The sequence below is a fragment of the Lissotriton vulgaris genome, chromosome 4_1 (genome assembly GCF_964263255.1).
Source record: "Lissotriton vulgaris chromosome 4_1, aLisVul1.2, whole genome shotgun sequence".
Classification (NCBI taxonomy): Eukaryota; Metazoa; Chordata; class Amphibia; order Caudata; family Salamandridae; genus Lissotriton; species Lissotriton vulgaris.
Genome location: NC_141691.1, coordinates 47,947,240 through 47,973,878, shown reverse-complemented (window position 1 = coordinate 47,973,878; position 26,639 = coordinate 47,947,240). Strand labels below are relative to the sequence as shown.

The window sequence follows — 26,639 nt, the reverse complement described above, 5'->3', positions numbered from 1 at the left end:
TTCGTATAACTTGTTTGGATACATTTTACAATCCATCTTGTAATGCCTGATTTAGATATGGGATTGCCTTTGCGTGGTGGAGAGAAAGCAACAAAGAGTAGCTTTTTTTTACAAAATTCTTTTGTTCTTTCAAAATAATAAAGTAGAGCTCTTCTACATCAAGGGTGTGTAGAGCTTGCTCTGCCACAGAATCAGGTTGAGAAAAGATCATAGGCTACTCACCTGATTGATATGAAAGGCAGAAACTACTTTAAGGAGAAAGGTAGGATTGGGGCGAAGAACCACTTTGTCCCTGTCAAGCTGAAAGAAAGGATCTTGTATAGTTAATACCTGGAATTCACGAAGTCTCCTCAGTGATGTTACTACGATGAGGAAAGCAACCTTCCATGAGCTTTGTAAGGACTATGTTTAAGTTCCACGCTGGTGCAGGTGGGACTCTTGGTGGTATCATTCTTTTTAATCCTTCCATACAGGCTTTAATCACTGGTACTCTGAATAGAGATAAGAGTTGTCTGTTTTGTAAGTATGCAGCTTCTGCTGCTAGATGTAAGTGAATGGATGTGTGGGCTAGTCCAGATTGCTGTAAATGTAACAAGTAACAGATGATGATTTGTAAAGAAGCATCAAGAGGATTGATATTTTATTGTAACAATAGATAGCAAATTGTTTCCAATTTGCTGCATAACATGCCCTAGTAGTAGGCTTTCTAGCTTCTTTTAGGATATTCATACAGTCTGGTGGTAATTGTAAACATCCAAACTCTGACTTCAGGATCCAGATCACCAGGTTGATTTCTTTGGGATTTGGATGCCTGATTTCTCCGTGGCTTTGAGTGAGGAGACTGGAGTTGAGATGCAGCTTTCGGTGTGGAAATATTGATAGTTCCAGCAGGGTAGTGAACCAGGGTTGATGTGCCCATGTTGGAGCTATGAGAATCAGTGTGAGGGATGGTTGCCTGAGCTTCCGAACTACCAGTGGAATGAGTGGGAGAGGCAGAACGACGTAGGAAAATATTCCTGACCAGTTCATCCACAGGGCATTGCCTTTGGAGAGCGGGTGTGGGAACCTGGAGGCGAAGCTAGGGAATTTTGCGTTTTCTGCTCTGGCGAACAGGTCTATCTGAGGAATACCCACTCCTAGTACAGCTTTGCCTACAAATTGAATTTGAAAGGCTTTGCACGTTAGTAAGACTGCTAGTAAATGTAAATGTAAATGTATGAAGCTTATATAGCGCATGACTTACCCTGGGGCATCTCCGCGCTTGCTTAGGGAACCCGTCCTGGTATTCCCCTGTGAGATAACCCTGGCAGGGTATCCACAAGGTGAAAGCCAGGCATCCCACCGCGAGGGGCCGATGTGGAGATTAAGCAAGCTATTGCCCAGAGTCGCAGAGTGTGAACCCGTGAGTCGAGAAGGCACCGGAGCGAGAATTATCGAGTCTGTGGAATTATTGAGCCCAAGACCCGCCGAGGCGGGGAATTGAACCCTGGCCCAGGGCCGAACTCAAGCTCCAGGTCTGCCGCCTCTAACCCCTGAGCCACACTTCTCCACTAGTAGCTCTAGGTAATTTATATGGGGATTTTTGTGCTTTAGACTCCACAATCCATGGATTGTGTGATCCTGTAATTGAGCTCCCCAACCAGTGAACGATGTGTCTGCTGTTAGCACAGTCTGTAATACAGGGTCAATGAGGGGCCGCCCTTTGGATACATTTTGTGTGTTCCACCACTGCAGAAAGCGATGAGTGCGGCCGTCTGCCAACACTAGATTAGTCAACTGGCCCTGCGACTGGTTCCACTGACCTGCTAAACATCCTTGAAGGGGATGCATGTGAAGTCTTGCATGGGGTACGATTATGATGCAAGAGGCCATCATTTCCAGTAGTTGCATGAAAACTCTGGCTGGGAATGAGTGGTTGGGTTGAAACTGAGTGAGAAGAGACTGAATACTGTGAATTCTGTCTACACTGGGAAAGGCTAGAGCTGTTTGAGTGTCTACGGTGGATCCCAACTAAGTCTTTGTGTTTGAAGGCTGCAGGTGAGACTTCAGCGCAATCACTGTAAACTCTAGCTGGTGTAATAAATGAATTGTGGCTTGATTGTGTTGGAGACACTTGTGGTAGGTTCTGGCTTTGATGAGCCAGTCGTCCAGATAGGGGAAGACCTGGATATGCTGTCTTCTTAGATGTACTGAGACTACTGCTAGGTATTTGGTAAATACTCTGGGAGCAGAGGTAACTCCAAAAGGTAGTACTTTGAAATGGTAATGTTGATTCGCTATCACAAAACTGAGATATTTGAGATGAGGGGGGTGAATTGGAATGTGAAAATAAGCGTCTTTTAAGTCCCGAGTAGACATAAAGCCACCCTTTTGTAGCAGTGGGAGCACTTGTTGAAGTGTCACCATGTGGAAATGTTCTGATAGTATGTGGTTCCGTTCTCTGAGGTCGAGAAAAGGTCTTAACGAGCGAACCTTTCTGGGAATTAGAAAATACAGGGAGTATATGCCTGACCCTTGATATTGTAACGGTACAGGCTCTATGGCTCATTTTAGCAAGAGAGACTGGGCTTCCTGTTTGAGGAGGTGCAAGTGTTCTGGTGACAATTTGTGAGAACAAGGTGGAATGTTTGGAGGATTGGTAGTAAGCTCCAGGCAATAACCATTCTGTCTGTTGTTATAGATTGCTTAAAAAGGGAGGAATTGTAGAAGACGTCCCCCCACAGGTGTTAAATGATCGGGGAAGGGTAGTTAAGTCACTGTTTGTTAGTGAAAGGGGAGTTACGGGGTGCAACCCTTTCCTCTGCCTTTGCCATTGTTCCCTCAATATCCTCCTCTCAAGAAACCTCCAGTGGATTAAGATTAATTGTTGCCCTTGTAGGAGGAAACAATGGTGTCCGAGAATGTAGTCTTGGACCCCCGCTGTAAAAGGTGCGATGAAAAGAACCCCGGTTTGAAGAAGACTGGACGGCTCCCAAAGACTTAGCTACCTCAGTGTCTTTTTCATCTTCTCTAGAGCCTGATAAACTTCAGGCCCGAAAAGATGCTCTTTATCAAATGGAGTATTTAAGATGAACTGCTGGACTTCAGGTTTGAACCCAGAAATCCTTAACCATACCTGTCTCCTTAGTAGCACACTGGTGTTAATCTCTAGAGCTGCGGTGTCAGCAGCATCTAAAGTGCATCTAAGAGAGGAACTGGAGATAAGCTTTCCCTCTTGTACTAAATCCGGTGCTTTAGTTTTTTTGCTCATCTGGCAGATATTGGAGCAATTGCTCCATTTCGTCCCAGTGCGCTCTATCATACCTGGCTAAGAGGGCCTGGGTGTTAGCAATGTGCCAGAGATGCCTATTAACTTTGTCTCTTTGTCTGGGGGGGGCGTCCCCAGAGGTTTGTGAATGGTCCGTTTACGGGCATTAGAGACAACAAGTGAGTGTAGGGGTAACTGTCCTTTAATGAAGGGTGGATCAGAAGGGGCAGGCTTATACTTTTTATCTATTCTGGGAGTCAGAATGCGAGCATGGACAGGGTCTTTGAAGATGTCATCGGCATGTCTCATCAAGCCTTTGAGCATGGGAAGACTCGGACTAGATCTGTGTGTACTAGACTGGGTTTCAAACAAGAAATGCTCTTCTAAGGCTTCTTCATGTAGTTGCACCCCATGATATTGTGCAGCCCTGGCAATCAACTCGAAATAACCTACATTGTCGTCAAGAGGGGAAGTCTTTGCAGGGTAAAGGTCTGGATCGTTATCTGTAGGTGGATCAATAGTATGGTCTTTCCAAGGATCTACAGGTAGCTGAATATCCCTCTCATCATCAGGCTGTGAGGATGGAGAAATGTGTGGTGGAATAAGTAAATGTTCCAATACTGGAGAAGTTGGTGAAGGTGTAGGGGAACATGGTGTAAGAGGAGGGGGCGAAGAGTTAGTACAGACATTTGTCTTCTTTAAAGGAATCTTATAATGTAGGTCCTCTGACTTAGGTTTGGGTTTGTGAGGCAGTTTGAGAAGATGATGTCCTGTTTCAGGATTCATGTAAAGTTCCTTTTGCTTAGGATACGAGTTGGGGGCTGGTAAGTCAAGAATTGGATCCTGCGACTTCGGAGGAGCATCTTTCGGTTTTGGTGCAGAGTATTTCGGTACTGGGATGGAATAACCTTTTAGAATCAAACAATTTTCATTCAGCAGACATATAGCAGTGAACACAGCCAGGCTGCCTACATCCACCGGCTGGCAGGGCGTAGAAAAACAGCACAGAAACACAGCCACAAGGTCTACAACCCGGAGGGCGACCCGGCGAGGGCGGACTGTCAGCCAAGTGGTGCAACCAAGTCGGGAGTCGATGCTGCCTTTTATAAAACCAGAGAGAACAAAAACACCACAGAAGAAACAAAAGCCTACACACACCCCCACCTCCCTCAGTGTCGAGGTGAGAGACTGGGCGTCGGAAACATCGTCTCGGTGCCGACCGTGGCTCAGATAAAGAGGTGGGACCGAAGCCTTTTGCTTTTGCTTAAGTGGAATTGGATTTCGGGACAATGGGTATTCGGTACTGGTGAAACCTTGACCCTGCAGCATGTCCTCTTCCATCTCCGAGTCCAATTTAGGTACAGATAAGACCTGCTCTTTCTGTTCCTCTTAGGCCCCTTGTGCATCGAATTCTTCATGTTTGGAACCTTCACCGTAGATATCTGACGTGTATTCAATGTTTTGACTCTGCTTTTCACGACGTCGAGCCCCAAGATCGCATAGAGTCTTCTTGGATCGAAACCATCTGCTAGCGTCGCCATCTTTTTCCTTGTGCTCCAGAGACAAGCACAAGTCTCACACTTCATGCAAGTCAGTGAGCGGATACTTTGCATGGCACTGAGGCCAGATTTTGAATTGAGTCCGATCTATCGACTGCGAGGTGGACCGACGTGGTTAGGCCCGACGGCCTTGTACGAGTCTTCTGATCAAAATAAAGTTTGCCTTAGAGCGACACGATATGCGGAGAAGTAGGATACGCATACGAAACAATACCGATGCAGGTATAGAGAATTGCACACCAAGGGGAACCCGAAGAACAGCTTCAGACCGGAGTGCAGTAATTCATGCCCGAAAAACAACAATCTAACAATGGAGTCGATGCCCATGTGCACTAGCACCGAAAGGAGGAGTCACCTTACAGTGTGACTGGAAAGACTTCTTCGAAGAAAAACAACTTGCAAACATCTGGACCCAACACTAGATGGCAGGAGTATGCAAAGCATGTGATCTACAGCTTACATGCATTGAACAATTACTTATATCAGTAACTGCACCTTTCATGGATTCTCTTGAGACTGGCACTCCTTCCCAGGGAGGCATGAATACTGACACAGTTGCGGCATGAATACGGACACAGTTGCTCTACTATTACTTTAACATGACTGGACCATTCTCTACAGGCCCCAAGTTTCCCGAATCAAGGGACAAACAATTGCATCAGTGTAGCATTTAACACAATTCTTCAACCCCCAACAGGTTCTATCCGGACCACTTAAACACCAATCACTCTTCTACCAGCATGGAAAGGACTAGCACAAATCTAAATCTCACCTTGACTTAACAACCTAAATGTCTCAGTCTGTCCTACACTGTCAGCTACTACAGCCGCAGTAACAGCGTCACCCACTTGCAGCTCACCCCTGCAGTTTCCCACCTGGATTCCTCCTTGATCTTATCTTTTCAACATATGCAAACTCCTCACCACAAACTCTCTTCTGACCCTCAACGGGTAGTTCCATTTCCCCTCAGAGGTCAGAAAGGGCTTTCTGTATGAATGTGTAACAGTTTGCTTGCATCTCCCATGACCTAGATGACCATGGAGTGTATGCCAATAAGTGAAAGACTGTGGCCCAAAACTCATGCTCCATTTGCATAGTCCCAGTGAACCCTCTCTGCCTTCTGCCGCGGTCGCTTCTACTACCTCTATCAAAATACAGGCCTGACCTGCAACCCAGGCCATTTCCCCCACACAGACAAGTGGAGATATCAGAAGGGAAGCCACTGTGCATTGACAGGTGTCACAGTAGCTGTTGCACAGTAAGGTGCCACGGTAGCTGTTGCACGGTAAGGTGCCACAGTAGCTGTTGCACGGTAAGGTGCCACAGTAGCTGCGGGGTGGTAAGGTGCCACAGTAGCTGTTGCGTGGTAAGCTGCCACAGTAGCTGCTGCGTGGTAAGGTGCCACGCTAGCTGTTGCATGGTAAGGTGACATGTTAGCTGTTGCACGGTAAGCCATGGTGGCTGAAAGCCACAAGCCACTGTGGTGCACCAAACGTGTCACGAGAACTATTCCAAGCAAGTAAAACAGCCCCCAACACCTGGTTGGATTGCACAAAGCACACTTTTAGGCTTCGGAGTAAGAGCACCTACCGCGTACGGATAAGCGCCACATCACTGGACAGACAGTATGGCTTCAGAGCGGACAGCAGATGGGACAATACAATGGAGAGAACTGAAGGTGATTAATATACTTACTAGACAGCTGCTGCTGTAGCTGTCGGACCAGGGCAGCTGTTTGCTGCTGCTGCTGTGTCTGCTGCAGTCCTTGGCGCTGGAACTGAAACACAAACAGATGTTACACATCCACATGCTGCTACATCCACATCAAGAAATCCCACAAACCACACCTGGCAAGTTTCAAAAGTAGCCCAACAGACAGACTTTGTTTACTCATATTAAAGACACTGAGAGGCATCAAACCAGATTCTGACACACTGCAACCAAACAGGTTGACTTGCAGTACACACTAAGTATGGAGTCACCTCTGATATTATTTCAGTAGAACAGAATCAAATAGTAAGCTGGTCCTGGGACATATGCTACATGTTTCAGTAATTCAAGGTGACAGAGCGGCATGGCTAGCGTTATAAACTCTCTATTATCGGTTTGCATACCCACCACATTTCTCTAGGGGTACTGGAGTAAATGTCACATGCAACGACATAGAAATGAGGATGGGTAGATCAATTAGAGCAAAGGTTCTTATCACACTGCATACTGGAAATGCACGCATCCCAACAAACACAAGGACACTATTGTAGAAGGTTTTCACTACTTCAGAAGAACAAGTTACTTTACCTTCGGTAAGACTCTTTCTGTTGAATATTCTATCTAACTGCAAATTCCTGACCTTTAAGACTAGACCCAGAAGACTTATACAGCACTGCTCCCATGCATGACAGTAGATGGCGCCATGTGAATCTGCAATGACTTTGTTCCTCCCCGGAAGTTACGATGCAGCCAGATATAAGCACCAAACCTGCGTGTCGATGTCAATCCTCAAGTGCAGACCCCAAAAGTCACCAGTGTACAGATCTGTAATGTGGGATCTTTTTAGATGGAAAAAGAGACCATTGAATGAATGAATGAATGAATGAATGACTGGTACTTCTAGAGCACAGCTACTCCAGCTGGAGTGTCCCGGTACTAACAGTTTACACCTGGCTGTTCTATAAGGGGCTTTAGTTCTTAATAAGCCATGTTTCAGCTGGTTTTTGAAGCAGGAGAGAGCTCATCCGGACCCAACACTAGGCGGCGATCTATGCACAGATATGAATTCAGCAGCCCTCATGCCTCGAACGCAAAGAACCTGCCACCTCTGCGGACCGGCCGTGTTTTAGGGATGCAAGCCAGATCGGCAGAGGACGATCTAAGTGCTCTAGTTGGTGTGTATCGGCTGGCTGTTTCTTTTAAGATAGACAGCGCCCAAGGTCTAACATTTTATCTGTTCCCTCACTGGGAGACCGTGTAGAATAGGGGGTCATTTGTGACCTTGGTTTCAGTTAGAAAATCACCCTTGCTGCTGAATTTATGAACTACCTGGAGGCGTTGAAAAAGGTAACCCGGTAGTCCCAGAAAGAGGATATTGGCGTAGTCCAATCTGGAGATGATTAGCGCCTGCACCACTAGCTTCTGGAATCCAGGGGTAGGAGCGGTAGGAATTTTTTCAGCATTTGCAATAAGCCAAAACAAGTTTCTGCTAGGGCCTGGATCAGGAACCGCATCGAGAGCTCATTATCGATGCAGGTACCCAGATTTTTGACTGTAGATTGGGCAATCCTGGAAGGGGAGAGATCTACAGGCCACCACTGGCTCCAGTTCCTCTCAGCCGGTTGGCAGAGGAAGACAATCTCCGTTTTGTCAGGATTGCACTTAAGCTGGTTCTCCTTCAGCCATCTAAAAACCTTAGTGAGGCAGGATCCAATAGCCTCCCCGCTGAAGTCTGCGTCTTTATTGCATGTAAAAATTAGCTTCGCGTCATCAGCATAAGAGATTATTTTAGCACCCAGTTCCTCTGCCAATTATGCTAAAGGTGACATATATAGATTAAACCGAGTTGAACTTGGGGAAGAGCCCTGCGGGACTCCAACCTGCATGCTAGGCAGAGGCTGAAAACAGGGGGGTCCAGATGACCTGTTCTCTGTCCTCCAAAAAGTAAGTAATCCAGGCTATTGCTCTCCCCTCAATGCCCATGTTCCTCAGTCTGTCTAGGAGCATCCCGCGGGGAACGGTGTCAAATGGAGCAGACAGATCAAGTAAGATGAGTATTGTTCTACCCCCATGGTCCAACTGGTCTCTGAGATGTTCTGTCACTTCCAGCAGGGTCGACTATGTGCTGTAATTGGCCCTGAAGCCGGATTACGTGGGGTGCAGAAGAGTGTGATTCTCTGCATACTCAATGAGCACTTTGTTAACATATTTCTCCAAGACTTTGGAGAAAGCCGGGAGCAGGGAGATGGGTCTGTAGTTCGCAGGAATGTTGGTGTCTGCATTTTGATTTTTTGGAGAGGCTGAATTTTAGCCTGATTCCAGATTGGTGGCACAATGCCAGTTTCCAACGAGGAGTTGAGTACCCTATGGAATACTCAATAAGTACCATGCCACAGAACAGGGGGGGCAATGAGGAATCTGCAGGTAAAGTATACATCACAATGAGCGTTACTGACAGTAAGTAACTTGTTCTTTTGATGGATACTTCTAGCCGCAGATTTCTTACTCAGACTCTATACCAAAGCAGTACCTCCCAGGTTGGTGGGTTAGTGGAATGGCTCACACCAAAAAGTCCTGCAGGACAGAACGCATGAAATGCCCTTCCTCTCGGACCAGGCTGCCACTGCAGTAGTGCTTTGTGAACATGTGTACTTAAGCCCATTTTGTGGACTGACGGATGTTAAGGACAGGCCCTCTTGTGTGCCAACACACTGGTGGCAGTCTTTGCCCTCAAACCCTCAGGGGACTATCCACATTGACAAAGACCCTTTCTACAAGCCGATTGCGCCTCTTAGCCCCAGAGAGGCCCAGAAAGAGCTGGTCATCCACCTAATGCTCCTCAGTGTGATTAATGTAAAAGTTTAAAGCTCTTTTGGGATCCAGCCAAAGGAGGCTCTCCTCGTCTTTCAAGGGTTGAGGCAGAGCAATGAACGTTGGGAGAGACATGGATACTCAAACACGAAAAGTAGTCCTGACTTTTGGCAAAAAGACCGCCTGAATCCTCAACACCACTGAGTCTGGAAAAAACATGGCGATGAGCCGAGGTTAGAGGGACCAGAAACGCAGTCTTCGGAGTCAGGCGAGGAAGTGAGCATCTGTGCATTTGTTTCAATGGTGTGTGAGGAAAGTGAGGACCAAATTAAGATCCCACTGCAACAAACCAAAGGGTTTGGAGAAAACAAGGAGTCAAATCTTTTAAATACCTTATCACATCATGTGCTTTGAACAAGGACAGCTGGTGCAGTAAACAAACAAAGGCCGACACACAACCTTTAACGTTGCCGACTGCAAAACTTTGCTTGCCCAGTGTCAAAACAAACACCAAGTCTTCCGACACTTTAGCCTGGAACAGGCCAATATTGCAGATGCCACACCAGGCTTTAAACTTGTCCCCAAGCCTGGCGCAGATAAGACTTTGTAGAGGGATGCCTGGCAGTCTTGATGACACACACCACTGCAGGAGTAAGGTGAAACCCAGTCAACAGCTGCTGCGCCATCTCCATATATGGAGGGGCTGACTGCTTAACCCAGGTGCAGGACCTGGCCCTGCTGCTGCAACAGGAGATTCTCCAGAAGTGGTAGCCTGATCGGGGGATAGATGGCTCATGACCAGAAGTTCAGGACACCACACTTCGTTTACCAAATGCAGAGCTACTAGAATGACTTGGACCCAGCCATTCCTGACCTACTTCTGAAAATGGGAAGGACAGGCAGAAAGGAGTATTGAAGTATCATGCTCCACTATAGCTGCAGTGGGTCTCCGGGAGATAGCCTTCTTGGAAACTCTAGTGCGCATATGTTTTGAAACTGCATGCTCCTGGTGGTAGCAAAGCGATCCAGCCAGGATTCTCCTATCTTGCTGGAAGATGCCCAGTGTCACCTCTCGGTGTAAACACGTTTTGTGATAGATGAGGTGCCTCTGGCTGAGATTGTCAGTCCAGGCATTCAAAGATCCCACCAGCAGGTCACAATGATAGAAATACCTTGGTGCTCCAGAGATGACGTGCCTCCTGGCAAAGGACCCAGGATCCCTCCCTGCCCTTCTTGTTGCAGTACCACATGGAGGTGGTGTTCGTGAGAACCTGAACCAGATTCACTTGAATGGGCGGTAACTAGGCCTTCAGCACCGACCGACCATCCCACAACTCCAAGCTGATGTGGAGACAGGTCTCCCCTAGAGATCACAGACCTCTGAACGCATCCTCTCCCAGTCAATCTCATCTTCCCAGTAGCAAGGCATCCATCCTCACCATCGGAGCTGGGAGGGGCAGGGACAGGGGTATGTCATTGGTTCAATTTTGGTTGAGCAGTCGTCACTTTTGTAGTTTTCTCTGAAACCTGAAAGGAATGGCACATTGAAAATACTCCTGGCACACCTTTAGCCTCCAGCAGCATTTGTGTAACTGCAGGACGAGTTCACACAGGTAGGTATCCTGCAGGGCCAAAGCTGCCATACAGTCACCAGGATTCGGGCCAGGCACAATAAGGGCCAACATGAGCATCTTGAATTGCCTTTCCTTAAGAAGGTGTACAGAGGCAGAGATCTAAAGTGAGATGAAGGCCCCCATTGTTCTTCCGCATGAAGAAATAGCAGGTTTAACAGCCCGTCCCTATTTTTGGGGCTGAAATACTCTATATGCCTCCTTTGGCCAAAATAACCTGCACTTCTTGGAGTAAAGATGGAGAGATGCTCCTTTGAAAGACTAGTGGGGCGGAGTAAATCGGAGAGATGCTCCTCTGAAAAATACTCTGAGGTGGGCGGGGCGGGAATGGCAGTGGATCTGGAAGGAATGGCAGGGTACAGCCTTTAAGAATGATCTGAAGGACCTTCCAGTCAGATATTACCTTTTGCCACACTTAGAAAAAATGTCTGCTCCTGGCTCCCACAGGGTGGTTGTGTGCCACAAACTAAAGCAGCTTGGAGGGCGATGCCGCAGGGGTGGACAATTGGGAAGTGCGCTGCCTCTGCTGACCTGGAGAGTGTCTGCTTGATCCCACCACCAAAAGGACTAGGGTCCCTGTGGAATAGCTTTGAAAGGAGCAAAAGATGTTGCTTATAAGATTACAGAGGGGTTGAAAGACCTAAGGAACGTTTTGTGGCCCGGCATTCTTTAAAAGCGTTGACGCTAAATCTGCCTTTCGCCAAACAAGCAAGATCCATTGGACAAGATGTACATCAGAGAGGCTTGCATGTCACCAGTGAAGCACAAGAATCTTATCTAAGCTTGCCGCCAGACATCAGCTAGAGCCAACTGCTCTGCCCAAGCAGTTAGTAGTGTCCAGCCCAGAAAAGATCATATATTTTGCAGTATCCTGATCATCCTGGATGTTGTAAACTAGGCTGCCCGAAATTGCTTGAGAACTGCTGGTAAGATCTCATCAACCATGTCTCAAAGTATGGGAATATCTCCCCAGCAAAGAGTTGGCTTCGACTGAGGGCTTGGCCAGAGGGCTGGACAGGCAGAGTAAAACCTTTCCTTCATGAATGCCTTGATTCGTTTTGACTCTGTGAGGGAGAGTCGTGGGGAATGAATTGAGGTTGACCCTACTGGTGGAAGCTTGAACCACCAAACTGTTCGGTGTAAGGTGCAGCGTAAGAAGTCTGGATAGTCTGACACTCCCAACCCTTCACTGGTGGACTGGAACAAGGCATAGACCAAGTGTTCATAAGAATGTCAGTCAGTGCGTCATTAAATCAAAGTAAGGGTTCAGGTGATGTTGTCCAGGTTGCAAAACGTCTGTCAGTATGTTAGTTATGATGAACAAGTTACTTACCTTTGGTAACGCATTATTTGGTAGAGACTACCTAGCTGCAGATTTCTTACCTATGAATTTCCCAGGCGTCAGGCTGGATCCGGAACTTTTCTGAGCAGTACCCCTTACACGGGACGTCGGATGGCTCAATTCGGCTACGCGTGAAGCCATCGACAGCGTCCGTTATGACGTTGCGGTGCCTATATAGGCACCACCCTGGGGCAAGGACATCAGTACTTTTTGTATTTTCCATTCCAGAAGCGCAGTGCCACGAAGTAACTGATGTAGTTGTGTGCAAAGACTAGGGCCCTGAAAGGGGAAACAACCCTAGTCCTACTACATCAGTCCACAAAGTGGGAAGGAATGGGCAGGGCAGTGAGGAATCTACAGCTTGATAGAGCCTCTACCAAAAAATGCGTTACTGAAGGCAAGTAACTTGTTCATCTGATAGAGACTTGTAGCTCCAGATTCCTTATCTTTGAATTAGATACCCAAGCCATACCATCCCGGCGGTGGGTTGCGGACTAATGATCTAGACTAAGAAGTCTTGCAGGACTGAATGGGCAAAGTGCCCGTCCCTGCGAACTTGTTTATCAAGACAATGTTTTGCAAACGTGTGCAAAGATTCCCACGTTGCTGCCTGACAGATGTCTTGGACTGGGACACGCCGAGCCAAGGCCGTAGTTGCAGCCTTTCCCCTGGTGGAGTGGGCCCTTAATCCCTCAGGGGCCTGCTTCTTCGCCAAGGCGTAATAGATTTTAGTGCAGAGAACGACCCAGCGGGAGATGGTCCTTTTCTGCACTGACCTTCCCTTCTTCACTCCAACATAACCCACAAAGAGTTGGCCATCCAACCAGAACTCTTTTGTGCGGTCACAACCTTTGGCAAAAAAGATGCCCTGGTGCGAAGCACCACCTTGTACGGAAAGGACATAAGATAAGGAGGAGAGCTGGATAATGCCTGCAATTCACTCACCCTCCGGGCCGATGTAATCGCCACAATTAAGGCGGTTTTGATGGTCAACAGCCGGAGGGGACATCGTGCAAAGGCTCGAAAGGAGCAAACATCAGGTAAGTGAGGACCAAATTAAGGTCCAATTGTGGCATAACAAAGGGCTTAGGAGGAAATAAATGGCCCAGCCCTTTCAGTAATCTATTTAAATAGGAGATTTAAAAAAAAAAGCAGACATAGCAGAGAGGTGACCTTTGAGAGTACCCAAAGCAGAACCCTGCTGGGCAAGGGTCAGAATGAATCAAAACAGAAGAATGAAGCAGAAAGAGGGTCAATGGACATTTCTGTACAGTATAACACAAATTTCTGCCAACAGCAGGCGTATACCATCTTAGTGGAGGGCCGCCTGGCCACCAGAATAACATTACAGACTTCGGGAGGAAGGTCGAAAGCCATCAACGGCCGCCGCTCAATCTCCACGCATGGAGGCGCAGAGTTGACAGGTTTGGATGGAGAACCCTCCCCTGCAGCTGCGACAGAAGATCTTCCTGAAGGGGCAGCCAGATCGGAGAATCGACACTCATGTTCAGAAGCACTGGATACCAGACTCTCCTTACCCAGTACGGTGCCACAAGAATGACTTAGGCCCGGTCGCTCCTGATCTTCGGAACCCTGGGTAGGAGTGGTATGGGCGGGAAGGCGTACAACAGGCCTGAGCTCCACTGGCAACGAAACGCGTTGCCGAGCGATAGCCACCTTGGAAACTTCAGCGCACAGTACTGCCGACATTGCGCGTTCTTTTCGGAGGTGAACAAATCTAACCAAGGTGTTCCCCACTGCTGAATGAGACCTTGCACCACCTCTGACTGGAGACGCCATTCATGATCCTGAAGGCATCGACAGCTGAGATTGTCCACCCTGGCGTTCAGAGAATCTGCCAGGTGTTGAACCAGCAGTGTTATCCCCTGCTGTTCCAGCCATGTCCTGAGACGCAGGGCCTCTTGGCAAAGGGTCCGCAACCCTACCTCGCATTGCTTGTTGCAATACATGGCGGTGGTGTTGTCCGTGAACACCTGCACCAGCTTCCGCTTGACTGAGGAAAGAAATACTTTCAATGCCAACCAAATTGTTCGGAGCTCCAACAAGTTTATGTGGAGACCAGTCTCCGCCGAAGAGTGAACCCTGATCTCCACCTCTCCCTAGGGGGCCCCCATCCCAGAAGTGACGCATCCATCACAACTGTGAAATCTGGTTGGGGAAGAGAGAGAAGTTTGCCAGTGACCCAATCGTGGTTCGTGAACCACCACAGCAAAACATGTGCAGTTCCTTCTGAGATCTGAACCACGTTGGTGAGATTTCCCCGATGCTGTGCCCATTGGAACTTCAGGTCCCGCTGCAGAGCATGCATGCGCCACCTGGTGTGTCTTACCAACAGGATGCAGGAGGCTATAAGACCCAACAGAATCAACCTCACCAAAATCAAAGATAGAGGCTGAAATATCGGAATCATAACTTGAATATCCTGTACTCGCTGCTCGGGAGGATAAGTCCGAAACTGTACTGTGTCCAGAACAGCTCGGATGAAAGGGAGCGTCTAAGAAGGAGTCAGGAGGGGTGGAAGGGAATGTGCCGTGGGACGTAGAGGCCTGCACCGCCAAACTTTTTAGGGTGGGGTGTTGGTTGAGGAACCGGTTCGACCGGAGCTGGGCGATGGTGTGCAATTGTCCTGTTTACAGGAACCCTTGTACTAGGCTTGGACCATGCTTCTAGAAGGACTTCCATAAGTGCCTCATTAAAGGGCAATAGGGGTTCAGAAGTGGAAGCCACAGGCTGAAGCACTTCGGTCAGGAGATAAGTCCTGATCTGCACTGAGGGCAGCTCCAGTCCTAGAACTTCAGCTGCCCTCTTAACTACCATGGCATAGGATGCCCCCTCCTCCGTAGCCACTGTAGGTGGAGAGAGCATGCCAGCGACTGGGGAAGTTTCCAGACCATTGGCTTCCCGAAGTTCCCCATACCAGTCCATTGTCTCCTCAGAGACATCCCGGTTCTCAAGAGGGTATCGAGACTCCTGCCATTCCTCTCCTGAGACCTGCACGTCCAAAGAGTGCTCTGACCACAACATAGAACCCCTGGGTTCTGTCGATGTTGGAATCTGCGCCGCTCGACGCCGTTCCGGCCCCGTGTCGTAGGGGATGAGGTTGGGGCTTGCACCACAGACGGCCATCATCAACGTCGTAGGCGCCGACCTCGGATTCGATGGCGGGAAAGGTCGCGTTGACACGACCGGCGTCGACCCGCATCAGTGAAGCCCCACCCCCACTGTGGCCGGAGCAGACTGCGTCAAACCTGATGGGGCCCTATCCGACCACAAGGTGCCCAAGGGCTCACCAACGAGGTTGTGCCGCTCAAATAAGTGTCACATGGCCTCGTAAAACTCTTAAATTTGAGCTGGAGTGGCTCCGGCTCCTGGAAAGGGTGCAAGGCACGAAGTCGAATCAGGCTCTGGCTCCGCAGAACCAAGCCTAGAGCGTTGGTGCTCCTTAACTTTCTCAACGACAGAGGTCAGTTGAGGCGAAGACAACGTCCGATTGGCCTTCTTCTTCTTGTGCCTCTTCTCCGAGTGTCCAGAGGACCTCGAATAGGAGGAAGAGGACTTTGTGCTCATTAGGCAGTCCCGCGACCTCCTCTTCTTCGAACGGGACCGTGACCTCCTCGGAGTCTTGCTCGTCGGTGTTGACTGCCGGGCCGCAAGCAACTTTATTGTTCCCTCCCTCAAGGTCTTCAGAGCCATCGCCCGACAGTCTGAACACAACTTTGAATCGTGGTCGTGTTCAAGACACCACCGACATATACGGTGGGGATCGTGACCGGCATCATGCGGGAACAAGTCTCGCATGGTTTGAAACCTGTCTTTCTCAAAGACATCCCTCGCACACTACGTTTAATACAAAAATATTGACAAAAGTCAAGAAAAAAGTCTGCCAAAAAGAAGCAGAGGGGTAGCTCTTGCTGGATCAGCGCTTAACTGGCGAGGAAGAACGGATGTTTGCGCGCCTGGGTGGCGCCTATATAGGCACAGCAACATCGTAACCGACACTACCGACGTCACGTGGAGCTGAATAGAGCCACCCGATGTGGCGCGCATGGGGTATTGCTCAGCAAGGTTTCCGAATCCAGCCTGACGCCTGGGAAATTCAAAGGTAAGGAATCTGCAGCTAGAAGTCTCTATCAGATTTCCACAGCTATAAATCCAACAACTCTGCTGCTCGTCTCATTACCATGGCAAAGAAGGCACTTTCTTCAATTGATGGTTCATGGAAAGAACCCAGCCCAGTGTCCGGGGAAGTACCCAACCCAAGTCCAATGAAAAATGTCATCATCAGAGTATGGGGGAAAATAATCCATTGGCTGGTTAACTCCAATCAAAGTTGGCACTGTGGATCGGAGGCAAAGACATTGCTATGTCAGTATAGCATAGGAGAGAGACTGGGTAAGTCAGTATGACTGAGATGAGACCATGGCGAATTCAGCTCAGAGTCTGAAATGACAATTGGGGCAGAGCCATCCGTAGACACCGGGGTTGGAGTCTATGTCAAGGGGACTGGTGCGGCTCTTGCTGCCAGACTAAAAGTTGGCTCCGGCACTGGAGCACAACCAGAGATGGGTGAAGGAGGTACAGACAGCACCGAGGGCAGACTGACTGATGGTAACCCGACTGAAGGCTTCTGTGAATCCTTGAGGCAAGAGAGCCATAACTTCCTGAAGGAAAAGGGCCAAGTGATCCTCCGACATGCAATGGAGTGTTGATGGCATGGAGGGAAGGGTAGTCTCGAAGGGGAGGGAGTAGCCCCTTCGGACCATCTGCAAAACCCACTTGTCCGACGTGATGTTGTGCCAGTGAGGGAGTTGAATCCAACCACTCAATGGCAACTGGTGGCACCGAAAGGTCTGACTAGAAAGGCTTGGAGGCTGATGCAGCGGGGGCACTGGTGGACTGGCCTGCCTGCTGGACCCTAGACCCATGGCGCTGGGTCCCGCGTCCCCAGGCCACGCAGAAGCTGAATAGCTTGCGCCGGCCTGTGGCCCTGGGTGGAACATGGTGGGGCACCTCTTCCATAGCCCCAAAGGAGGCAAAAGTTGGACAGAACGGGGTGAGAGGTGGCAGCGAGGCCCAAGGATCTGGCCGTAGGCCAAGAGTACTTGAAGCGCTCAAGCACATTGTTCAACTTGTCGCCAAACAGGTGACCACCATGAAAGGGCATGTCCAAAAGGGCCGACTGGAGATCCCAGGAAAAGCCAGTGGACCTCAGCCAGGCGTAGCGTCTCAAGGTTACTGATGTAGAAATCGTTCTACCTGGCGAGTCGGCAGTATCCAGCCAACATCGAATGGCGAACCTCTACCCTCTACAAGTGCACAGGTGAGCACTGTCCGGGCCTCCTCCGGGCACTGTGGCAGCACTTGCGCAACTGTGCTTCTTGGAATCCCTGTCTCGGGGAGCAGTAGGGAATGCCCCTTTGGAGGTTGAGGCTTGGACCACCAAGTTCTCAGGGGTAGGGTGTTGAGAGAGGAAAATGGGGTCGGGCGGAGGTGTTGGGCAATTATCCTATCCACAGGAGCTGCTGGGCTTGGACCAAGTGCCCAGAAGGATGTCGCTGAGGGCCTCATTGAACAGCAGCTGGGGCACCGAAGAGGCCGTTGCCAGCTGAAGCACCTTAGTCAGGAGGTAGTCCTGAGAGCCAACGTAGGGAGCTCAAGGCCCAAGGCCTCAGCTGCCCTACGCAACACCACAGCGTAGGATGCTCCCTCCTCCGTTGCCACGATAGAGGGAGAAAGCATACCAAGGTCTGAGGAAGTATCCAGACCACTGGCATCACTAAACTCCTCTCTCTAGTCCGGCTCTTCTAATTGGTCTGGCAGAGGGTCCACAGACCACTCCCAGTCCTCCTCACGCTCCTCTGGCTGCCACTGAGGGCGAAAATGAATACCAGGATAGAGCAGTGGTACAAAAATACTGGCTGATGTTTAAGTCGTGGGGATGCTGGGGACACAACCGGCGTCAAAGACGTCATCAGAGGAATCGGCGCCGGGGGTGGTGTTGTGAGATCAACCGGCACCGATCCGCATCTAGGCTCTGTGGCGTTGGGGTCAGAGACACTGTCATTAAGGCCTAGAACCCCCAGCCGAGTCCGCGGGGCCAGAAGGCGCGCCAGCGGAGTTGGGCTGCCTAGAATGGAGTGGAGGGCTTCGTAAAATACACGAAGCTGGGCCGGAGATGCTCCGGCTCCCCGGAAGCTCGGAGCCGTCGCAGCAGGCTCCGCGGGCAGAGTTGAAGGACGATCACCTTCCGCACTGCCTCAGCCAACAGACGGGGAGAAGGAGAAATGCAACGGTGCTTCTTGGCCTTCTTCTTGTGCTTCAAGTTACCCGAAGATGAAGACTTCAAAGATGAATGATGGTGGTGACTTCGAGACCGGTCCCGCGACCTCCCTCTTAACCGGGACCTCAAGCGTCGCGGAGCTGACTGCCGGGCCTCCAGAAGCTTTCGACACCGCTCCTGCAAAGACTTCGGGTTCATGGTCCGACAGTCAAAGCACGATCCTGGCAACAGAGGCACAAGAGGTGTGGATCCGTGACCGACATCAAATATGTGACAGGAGTCACAAGGTCTGAAACCGGTACGTCGATGGGACATCCCTACGTGTACCAGGAGTCGAACAAGACAAAAAGAGATCGACAAATGTTGAAAAAACTTTAGTCAAAAAGTGACTAAGGGTACTGCTCTCCCCAAATCTGTGCTGGCTGGTGCTGAAATAGACAGAACTTACATCAGCGTGCAGGGGCGGCGTCTAAGTAGACACCTCAACGCCATTCCGGCGATCACAATGCCAATGACGAACTCTGAGTCGACAGATGACACCTACTGACGAGCAGGGGTACTGCTAGAGAAAATTCTAAGGTAAGACTTCTATAACTAATAGTCTCTTTCAGATAATAACAAATGCTTAATAGAGAAACCAAAATGTCCCCAAGAAGAAAGAGAAGACCCAATATCCCGACCGGTAATGTATGACTATCATTAGTACCAAAGTCAAAGAGTAAGGAAATATCTAGTAGGTCCTTAGAAGCATCAAAAACTAACCTTCTCAGCACCAAGGTAAATGTTCAGCCACTAAATCTCAGATAACTTCAGAAGCAGAACTCACAGGACAAACATGTTGCAAAATTGAACATAAGAATAAATAACACCTCCAAAATCAAAAGAAACGAAGAATTTAAGTATTCAGAAGAATACAAAACAGACACCTCAAATTGCCAAACGTAATGTCGCCAGTAAAACACTTCCATGGAGAAAATTCCTCTGCGCAAGTTTGGAACACTTCACATAATAAACCTGGCATGACCCCTCACCGGGAAACACAACCCAAAAATTATCCAGCACAGAAGCAATCAGTGCACCACTTCAATTCCATGAAAAGTGCACTCCGCTAAAGAAATAAAAAGGACTGTGTTGGACAATCCAGAGACCAAAATTACCCTGAAGTGGAAATGCAGCGTATACACCAAAAACAAGTATACACTCTGCATACAAGGTCTCATAATTGGCAAACGTACATGATCTATAAGAATTGCTGTAAGTCAACTGCAATGCATAACAGCATACTGAACTGCTTCAAAGAAGCATGCTCAAAGGTAAACTCCCTAACCGGAAGACAAATCACCTGCAAATGAGCTCGAGCACAAAGCCCATTTTCAGAGGAAAAAGAACAAGCATTAAAAATGCAATAGGTCTCGCCTTTTATTAAGTTAAAGCCTTTTGCTTTCTTATACAATACCATTAGCAAAGCAAATGGCTTTAACTTAAACAAAGGCGAGACCTATTGCATTTTCAATGCTTGTTCAAGAAGTGTTTTTCTCCCTATTACGGGACTGGGCAACTTGCTTTTATAAATGCTTCTCGAATGAATGTGCTCAATATAATTATTCACATTACGACAGTGCACCGCAAAATTGCAACGGGATGTTAAATTTATGTTGCACTAAATTATTGGCATCATGAAGTATGTATACCACGATGCAAAGATGCTTAGAAAATAACACAGTTATAAAAACACTGTAATAATCAGGATTTGTAATGTAGTGCCTCAGCCAATTGAAGTCTGTAGGGATAGACGCAAAATAAAAATAAAATATTTTCTATTATTTGGAGAATTTCTTATTTAAAATACCCGAGTATGCACTTGACTAGATATACATTTGCTAAAATTATTTACCAGATACTTAATGTGTGAAAATGTTTCAGGCACGTGAAAGTGATACCACGATATGACATTTTCTTGCTTATTGAAATTCGCCCAACTGCTGTGTCTCTCAGGCCAAGAAATAAAACTCAACCTATGTTGGGACTGGCCTTGAGTGAATGGATTTCTGGCTGCCGCGACCGTTTCAACGTCCCATGTCACCCAAAATAAAACGATACAGCGAGACATTTAGGACTTGCTGCAAAATCCATTTCATTACCAAGAAATGCCTAAGGGAGACGCAATGCATTACTACCCACATCGGATCTTGATCACATGTGATCACTGATGCAGCTCTCATTGTATCGCCTTATTTTGGGTGACATGGTACTTATATATATATATATATCTCTTCTATATTCCACCGAGGAACACTAAAAAAGAAGGTTTAACTGTGATTATATGTGTGTGTGTGTGTATATATATATATATATATATATATATATATATATATATATATATATATATATATATATATATATATATGTTCAGGAGTGAAGTTCGTCCATTTCCCGCCCGCCTGCAGCTGCAGTGGCGGGAACAAGGAGGGATACGCATTGGCGAGTGTCCAGGCTAGCGAACTGCAAGCCATTAGGGCGATTTAATCTATACAAATACAGCACAGCGGAGGTCACGAAGCAGCACTTCACTGCAGTTCCTCCTCCTTAACCTACACGTAGAGAAGTACTCTGCAGTACAAGAGAACATTCAGATAGAGGGGGGTGCGTCGGCAATCACTAGTGTGCCGGTCTATTTCACCAAGGGGAGAGACTGAAAATCAGCAAAACAAGCCTGCACTCTTAAACACGCATTTACAATGAAATGGTCTTGGCATTAATAAAGGTAGAGCTATTGGCATTGCTCTTGACTTTTTTTTTTTTAAATCATAAATAAATGGCATTGTCATTTACATTGCCAATAGCTTAATCGTTAAATAAATGGCATTGTCATTTACAATGCCAATAGCTTAATCGCTCGCAAATGCATGACCTATTGCATTTACACCCACACAGAGCCACACACACACAGAGCCACCCACATATTCATTCACATAGAGCCACACACAGAGCCACCTACACGGAGCCACCCTCACACAGACAGAGCCACCCACACGTAGAGCCACCTACAAAAAAAGCTATCCACACAGAGCCACACACACACAGAGCCACAGAGCCACAGAGCCACACACACACACACAGATAAGCGAATCAGATTGCTTAAAAAAGTGGCCCACATTTGCAAATCGCGGCAATATTGAACGTGGGTAGTTTTTAACTAGCGAAGACATGTATAGGTGTTTTACAAGGCAAGGGGGCTTTATAGATCGGTGCTTGCTACAAGCAAGGTCTGTGGTAATATCTTGAAAATCGAGAGGAAAGAATACATGCCAGTCGGTTTGGGTTCCACAGCTGAGACCAAAGCCACGGCTACCAGCAGCAAGCAGGCCATTCCATGAAAAGCTTCCTACCAAAGAACATGGGGGCAGGAAAAGAAGAGGCTGCTGTAAAGCACTCACTGTAAGACTCGGCGGCGGCCATGCAACAAAGGCGGCCGCAAACATCCGTAAATTTCGGATTCGGGGGCGTGTTTTAGGCGTTCTGAGTGACAGGTGACGTCACAGTCGAAAGAACGCAAAAAAAACGCCCCCGAATCCGAAAGAAACGGGGCTTCATTGGAGTGACTCCTCTCTCCTCCAATGGCTAGCCTCCGTTTAGGAAGCCAGCCAATGGAGGAGAGAGAAGGAGAGAGGCCCCCATACTCCAAATCATTAAATATCCTCCCGGAGACTGTGCAAGCGCAGCCTTCGGTCCTCGACCTAAAAACGGTTTAAAGGTCAGAGTTCTATGGACGATGTGGCTGCTCTAGGGTGCCCGAGTGACTGTAAACGATGTGGTCGTGTCTGGTCAAGGTAGATAGTAGCAATCAAATACGAGGCAGTCGCGTGATCTGGTAATCGAGGGCACGGGCTTAAAGCTTACTCAGTGCATCGAAAGTGTCACGTCGGCGCCAGGATGCGGCGTCCAAACGGTGGTCTGCTCGGCAGCCCTCTGCTCGAGTGGAGGAAAGCTTCATCAATAATATTCTGTGAATGAATTTTTTGTATTATTGTGTATTTATTATATTTGATATATATTTAAAACAATTCTAATAAAAAAGATATCCTTATGAAACCATTATCTTTATTTGTTACTGATGACATGTACTTTGGGTATTTGTGAGTTAATAATTTGTTTAGGTCCACTGTATTTATCCTGTTCCCAAATGCTCTTATTTACATCACTGGGAAAGGATGGATACAGGCATCTTACTTTTACAGGGTGGAGGACAGGCATGGTGCTGGCCGCTACTGATGATACAGACAGTCCCACACAGACCTGTTCTGTCATTTTTGCAGCTGCACTACCGAGTCTGGTCTCAGTTGTGCCTCCAGACCAGCTGTGATGGGGGATGTCGCCAGGCTCCCAGGCAGTCTTGGTTCCTTGAGGTTTCCATCTTCCATCATTGTGTCCAGTTTTCTCACTCCCAGGCTTCTGTGAAGCAGGGAGGCCAAAATCAGACCAGTTTGGACTGGTCAAGGTGTTTTGTTGATCCTAGCCCAGACTTAGCCCCAAAAGTGAGATCCAGCAACTAGACACACCCCACCATCAGTCGCATAGCCACTCTCCTCACAGGGCTCCAAGTAAAAAGGCCAGTGCCCTGAACTATAGTCATTTGCCCAACTACCACTGTCACATCATAGCCTCGGATGACGGTCCATGAGCCACTCTCTATCAGGTGGGGAATTAGAGGTGCACTTTGGGTGCCAATGTAAGCACTGCTGGTGAATAGCACAGTAAACTGGGGCACCCAGAGTGGAGTTTCAAAATGCCAGGTTAATTGTAAAAAATATGGCAGGATGACGCAACGTTTTTAAGCCATGCAGGGGACTTCCTCCTGTGTTTGTCTACAGTTATATAAATCGTTATGATGCTTTCCTGTTCCATGTTTCACTGAATGAAATTTGTACAGAAAAGCACCTAGTTTTTCCAAGTGTTTTTGAGGGAGTTATTGCAGTCTGGCACCCTCTCATGGCCGGTTGTGGTGGTGGTATAAAGTAGTTGCCTATAGTAGCTATAGTGTAGAACGGATGCAGCTTCTTCCCCTCGTTGGGAAGGCCACTGTGAGTCCCTATAGCACACAGAGCTTGGGAGCCTACACCTAGGCATGCTCCCACCACCTGGGCCGATGTAACGTGAAATTCTTACAGGTGTGTTTCTCATAGAACATGTCACATGCTACATAATTCTCTTCTGCTTCTTAGGTGTGTGCTCCCAGACAGGCCTATGCCATAAACAGGGCAGAAGTGGTTGAAATCCAGATCGCATCGTCAGCGTGCCTTGTCCGCCCGAAGTTGTTCAAATGCTGGAGCATGAAGAGGTGGTGAGCACACCGGTGCCTACAAATATCCAATCACCGTCTTCGGCAGCTCTGCCCTCCATCAGGCGCGGCAGCTCCACCCGAAAGCTCTCCTCTTGGCTTCAGACAGCTCTCGGTGCAGCGCTGAGATGCAGGAAGTGAATTTGAGGGCTGAGCCGGCAGCCCGGAGATGCTGAAAGGTGTGTTGCTCATACAACCGGTCACATGCTACATAATTCTCTTCTGCTTCTTAGGTGTGTGCTCCCAGACAAGCCTATGCCATAAACAGGGCAGAAGTGGTTGACATCCAGATCGCATCGTCAGCGTGCCTTGTCCGCCCGAAGTTGTTCAAATGCTGGAGCCTGAAGAGGTGGTGAGCACACCGGTGCCTACAAATCTCCAATTACCGTCTTCAGCAGCTCTGCCCTATATCAGGCATGGCAGCTCCACCCGAAAGCTCTCCTCTTGGCTTCAGGCAGCTTTCGGTGCAGCGCTGAGATGCAGGAAGTGAATTCAAGGTTTGAGCCGGCAGCCCGGAGGTGCTGAAATGCAGGAAGTACTCTCAGAAGCGGAGAGCCCTGGCATGCAGTCAGAAGAGGAACGAGGGACAGGAATGTACCTTTGAGCCGGAAATCGGACGCTGTGCAGCGGGGAGTGGCTACGGGTCCCGGGGGGAGCACCTGAGGTACGTGGAGGCCTGACAGTGCAGAGACCAGAACCCCTGACCATCCGGGATCACCCACCGTACAAGAACCCGAGAGGGCTGCGAGAGCCGAGGATACAAGGTACGGGCAGACAAGCAACGGCTCGAGCCGCGAGGTGGGACTTCGAGCAATTAATCAGACTACTGGGCGTCCGGTGCTTCTAACGAGTGAGGCTCGCGTGCTGCAACATCACCCGAGCTGCAAGTGTGCTCCGTGCCCGTCATCCACACAGTCATTAGTGACTCACTGTAAGACGCGGCGGCCGTGCAACCATGGCGGCCGCAAACATCCGAAAATTTCGGATTCGGGGGCGTGTTTTTGGCGTTGTGAGTGACGGATGACGTCACAGGGTGAAAGAACGGCAAAAACACCCCCCCGAATCCCAAAGAGAAGGGGCTTTATTGGAGTGACTCCTCTCTCCTCCAATGGCTGCCCTCCGTTTAGGAAGCCAGCCAATGGAGGAGAGAGGCGGGTTCAAGCCCCCATACTGAAAGTCACTCCAAATCATTAAATCTCCTACCGGAGACTGCGCAAGCGCAGCCTTCGGTCCTCGACCTAAAAACACTGACAGAGCCAATAGTTCTCGCCTTGCTGTGAAACATGGCTTAATGTGTGTGTGCGGGGTGGGTGGGATGGGGAGTTTGCGTCTCGGACAGCGGTCCGTGTACACAGATGAGGGACAACTACTCCCAGACAGGGATACTACACTACCTACAGCAACTGAAAATACATTAAACCCAAATATATTTCATTTCAAACATATTTTAAAATTCAAAAAACAAACCCCTCATTTACAGCAACAAATCGGGCAACTTGGCTTTCCGTCAATGATGCAAAAAAGATGACACCAACAATTCGAGTTTTACATTTTTTTGCACATATCAAGCACATGCTTGGCTCACCAGACCATGCTAAACGAACAGGAAAAGGCATACCCAAATCTAGTAGTCGACAATTAAACGAAGAAACAAAACAGTGCCTTGTTTATGAAGGTGGACTCCCCATCTGCAGCAAAAGGGCTAGAGTGATCCCCATTCACTTGCAACCCACAGCAGGCCCAGGCGAGGTGGGTGGGTAGGGGAATGAAACCAGCAATGTTAAAATGAAAGCAGGCTTTTAGTTAAAAGGCGCGCGGCCTCCAAACTAAAATAATAAAACCTGCAACTGTGAAAATGAAAGCAGACGTGTAGTTAAGCCCACGTGTAGTGTGCACGCGCTATAAGGACACAAAAAACAAGCATACAAAAAAAGTGCTGCAAACTAAAACTAAACTTTGCCGCGGTAAGAAATCCAATCCCGGTGGATGTGGATCAAAGGAAACAGGGTGACAACAAGCAGTAAGTGACATGTCTTCAGTGCAATCATTGCACTGCCTTTGGCAAAATTTGTGACGCCAAACGACGCGCACAAATCACAACTGAAGGCAGAGCAGGGATGAGGCTTCTGGAATCGTATCGATTCCAAAAAGCCTCGTATGATGAGGCAGCGCATGCGCTGCCTACGTCAGGCCGAGACCTAAAAAGGAAAAAATCATACTGTAAGAAAGTGGCTCTATATATACTGGACCAAAGCAAGGTACAGGGTGTATAGAGTCCCCAGAGGTATGGCAGAGGTTGAAGTTGGATATAACCTTACTCTCTAAAGTGAGAGCTTGGTCGAGCAGTAAGGCAGCATCAGAGGACAGTGTAAAGCATTTGTTGTACACACTCAGTCAGCAAATGGTCTCACACACTCAAGGACTGAACTCTAGGCCAATTGTTTTGCATCAAAAGATATAGTTGTTTTATTTTAGAACCAACAAGGTATCAAAATATACTTTTCTCAATATGAGTGACTTTAGGCAATTACTTTGCAAATAGGCAATAGACTTTGTAAGCACAGTGGTTGCAATAGGCAACACAGTTTCAAACACAATATAACATTGAGCTCAATAGGTTTTATGACATACATGAAATTGATTACTTTATGGATTACTTTTGTAACTCTAGGACTGGATCCTACATTCAGTCCTGGGACC

The 26,639-nt window shown here is 48.2% G+C and overlaps 1 protein-coding gene across 7 annotated transcripts in view; it reads right to left on the bottom strand.

Moving 5' to 3' along the window:
* MED12 (mediator complex subunit 12) overlaps positions 1-26,639 on the bottom strand; it is an 820,436-nt gene that overhangs the window by 7,719 nt on the left and 786,078 nt on the right. For all 7 annotated transcript variants that reach the window (XM_086918278.1, XM_086918283.1, XM_086918279.1 and 4 more), the window contains exon 42: positions 6,502-6,583. In XM_086918278.1, coding sequence (XP_086774404.1) covers positions 6,502-6,583 — 82 coding nt within the window. The remainder of the gene's footprint in view (positions 1-6,501; positions 6,584-26,639) is intronic.